The sequence below is a fragment of the Cryptotermes secundus genome, unplaced genomic scaffold (genome assembly GCF_002891405.2).
Source record: "Cryptotermes secundus unplaced genomic scaffold, Csec_1.0 scaffold899, whole genome shotgun sequence".
Lineage (NCBI taxonomy): Eukaryota > Metazoa > Arthropoda > Insecta > Blattodea > Kalotermitidae > Cryptotermes > Cryptotermes secundus.
This window is the reverse complement of record NW_019731283.1, coordinates 204,768-207,468: the sequence shown is the minus strand read 5'-3', so window position 1 is coordinate 207,468 and position 2,701 is coordinate 204,768. Positions and strand designations below refer to the sequence as shown.

The following is a 2,701-nucleotide window of genomic DNA, read 5'->3' as shown; positions in this document are numbered from 1 at the left end:
AATATATAACATTTTCACGCCCTCTTAAGAAATTAATTTTAACTTGCTAAATATTATTAAATTGCTGTGTCCTGTTGCACTATGCACATCTGACTTTGCGTTCAACTATATGCAATGTCGTTTAATGTTCACTCGTCATTGCTCTTTATTGTCACTACATGTTTCGGCTCAACCGGCCATCGTCGGTTGTACAGGTTGTTGTGATGAAGGAAACTGCTGCTCACTGTAATACCGTTCTGCTTTTGTTATGTAATTGATTCTGACTAATTGTAGCAAACAACACGGCCTGCATCCTAGGTATCAACACAGCCGTCACAGGCACACCTACCACGAATGACCATGATGGCTGGCCGCCAAACAAAAAGCTTCCGCTTCAACAAAAGCATTCAGGACAACGATACACTGAGCCAGAGACAAATCAGCAAACTAACAAAACCTTAAGTAACATCAGATATGCATAAATTGAAAGCATATAAATATGTACCTTGAAATAAAACTCTAACATAACCCATCAAACATTACAGAAAAGGCAAAAACTTGCATGGCGACAGCCCGTTAACCCATATAACCTAGAAACAGTCCGAGGCAACTGCATAAGGGAAGTAGGGCAGCAGGTCTCTTCATCACAACAGCCTGTACACCTGATGATGGCCGGTTCTGCCGAAACGTGTAGTGATGTGCAATAAGGAGAATATGACGAGTGAATAATAACCGACGTTGGACATAAAAGGCAAAAAGTGGAACGCAAAGTCAGTTGCTAAATATTAGTTGAAACTAACTCGTCGATTACCTATTTATTAATATATTTGTTAATTTTTTTATATATTTATATCAATGCTTCGTTTTAAAGATTCTTATCTTCAATTTTATATGTTAATTTTCACAGCATTCTCCAAAATTTTAAACAGGCAATTTTTTTTATTACTAGTGGGGTAGGACTAAGTCCTCGTGTACTGCGGCCACTTCTGGCCTATTGTACCAGCCCCAGATGATAGGTGAGGGTGATTGTGGAGCAATTGGTGGAATGAAGATTGGCAGGGGAAACCGAAGTACTCGGAGAAAACCTGCCCCAGCGCCACTTTGTCCACCACAAATCCCACTTGATCAGACCCGGGATCGTACCCGGGCTGCCGCGATGGGAAGCCAGCGACTAACCGCTTGAGCTATGGCGCGGCTCTTAAACAGGCTAAGTATTCATTTTCTTGTGGCCGTAACTAAAAGGTGTTCCATTTAGTTCTGCCGGTGAGTGGGTGCACTCGAAGTGTGAAAGCACCGGAAGTTGCCATTTCTTGTTGCTACCTTAACAGAGATAAGAACGCTGCTTTGGCCATTTCCTTTCAAGGGAGTCTCGTCTCCAGTTTCACTTAAACAGAATATGTGAGATCAAAGAATCTCACGACAGTCAAGATTCAAATTGTGGTCTTCTGGTTTATGATACCGTATGGAAACCGGCTGCAACATTGTTTCGTATTCCAGAAGACCACAACATGAATATAAATTTCGATTGTCAATAATACTTTTTGTTTTTAAGTTCCCATACTCTTTGTCAATTATCACCCTTATCAAATAGCCGATTCTTTGCTTAGGTTTCTGGAACGTTTGGAATTTTTGTAGGCCACTCACTTTCAGTTATCCAACGCGAATATGAGATCACAGATTTCAGTATGTGGCCAGTACATTGGTACACAGTGTGTCTTGAAACCACGGCTCCATTGGATGCTGTACTTTCAGATTTCTCGAGAAGAATGGCGCGAGGAAAGTCATTTAGCTGTCGAGAGAGAAGGTGGGCCCGTTGTGGGCCATACCCTTATTGGAGCGAGGGTCCTCGGGTGTCCACACCTTGGCGAACATGATACCATTACAGCCGTTCTCCTTGTTGCTGGACCAGGACAAGGAGTGCGCCGTGAACGGGGACCCGTAGCCCCCTGAAACACAAATTTACACCGAGTACTGTGATCCTGCGTGATGCTTCAATTCAGGGGCTAGTTATCTGAGAGCCGAGTGTCTGCCAGTCTCCAAACTTTCTCGGACACTTAGTCGTTACGTCTGCAGTTCATGAAGGGGATTTTAGGTAGCAAGTTACATACCTTATCTTGTGGAATGGCAAAAATTACCGTCACTGAAAGAGGGGCCTTATAATTTATGTAGTGTCTTTGATTCTAGGATAAGTATATTAAGATATTAGTCAGCCATATGCAACATTTGTCCAGTCTCAATACCACAAACTTGCGCCGTTGCTACAAATTAAAGTGAGAAGATTTTGCTACCAAAACATTGTTTTGTTTTATTTCGTCATCGATAGGTTGAAGCTGCATTTGGTTTTATTTCTTACACGAGCAGTTGTATGTACATAACCTTACTATAGGATCGACGTCAGTCTCACTAATCAATCATAACATCAGAGAAACAAGAACAAGTGTTTTTGCGGAAAGTGAGACCCACTTTACTTCTATTGTTTCAATATATATATATAGTATATGTACTATAATTTTGCCTGTGGTTCTGTATGGGTGTGAAACTTGGTCTCTGACATTATGGGAGGAACATAGACTGAGGGTGTTTGAGAACAGGGTGTTGAGGAGAATATGTGGACCAAAGAGAGTTAAGTGTCAGGAGGTTGGAGAACACTGCATAATGAGGAGCTTCATAACTTGTACTCTTCTCCAAGTATAATTAGAATGATCAAGTCAAGGAGGATGAG

General features: G+C 41.6%; 1 protein-coding gene across 1 annotated transcript in view; it reads right to left on the bottom strand.

Moving 5' to 3' along the window:
- Positions 1 to 1,175: 1,175 nt before the first annotated feature.
- The window catches only part of LOC111866909 (pancreas transcription factor 1 subunit alpha), a 12,417-nt gene continuing 10,891 nt past the window's right edge, over positions 1,176 to 2,701 (bottom strand). Inside the window, exon 3 of the mRNA XM_023856274.2 lies at positions 1,176 to 1,925. Within this exon, the coding sequence (XP_023712042.1) occupies positions 1,765 to 1,925 (161 nt within the window). The 3' untranslated portion in view covers positions 1,176 to 1,764. The remainder of the gene's footprint in view (positions 1,926 to 2,701) is intronic.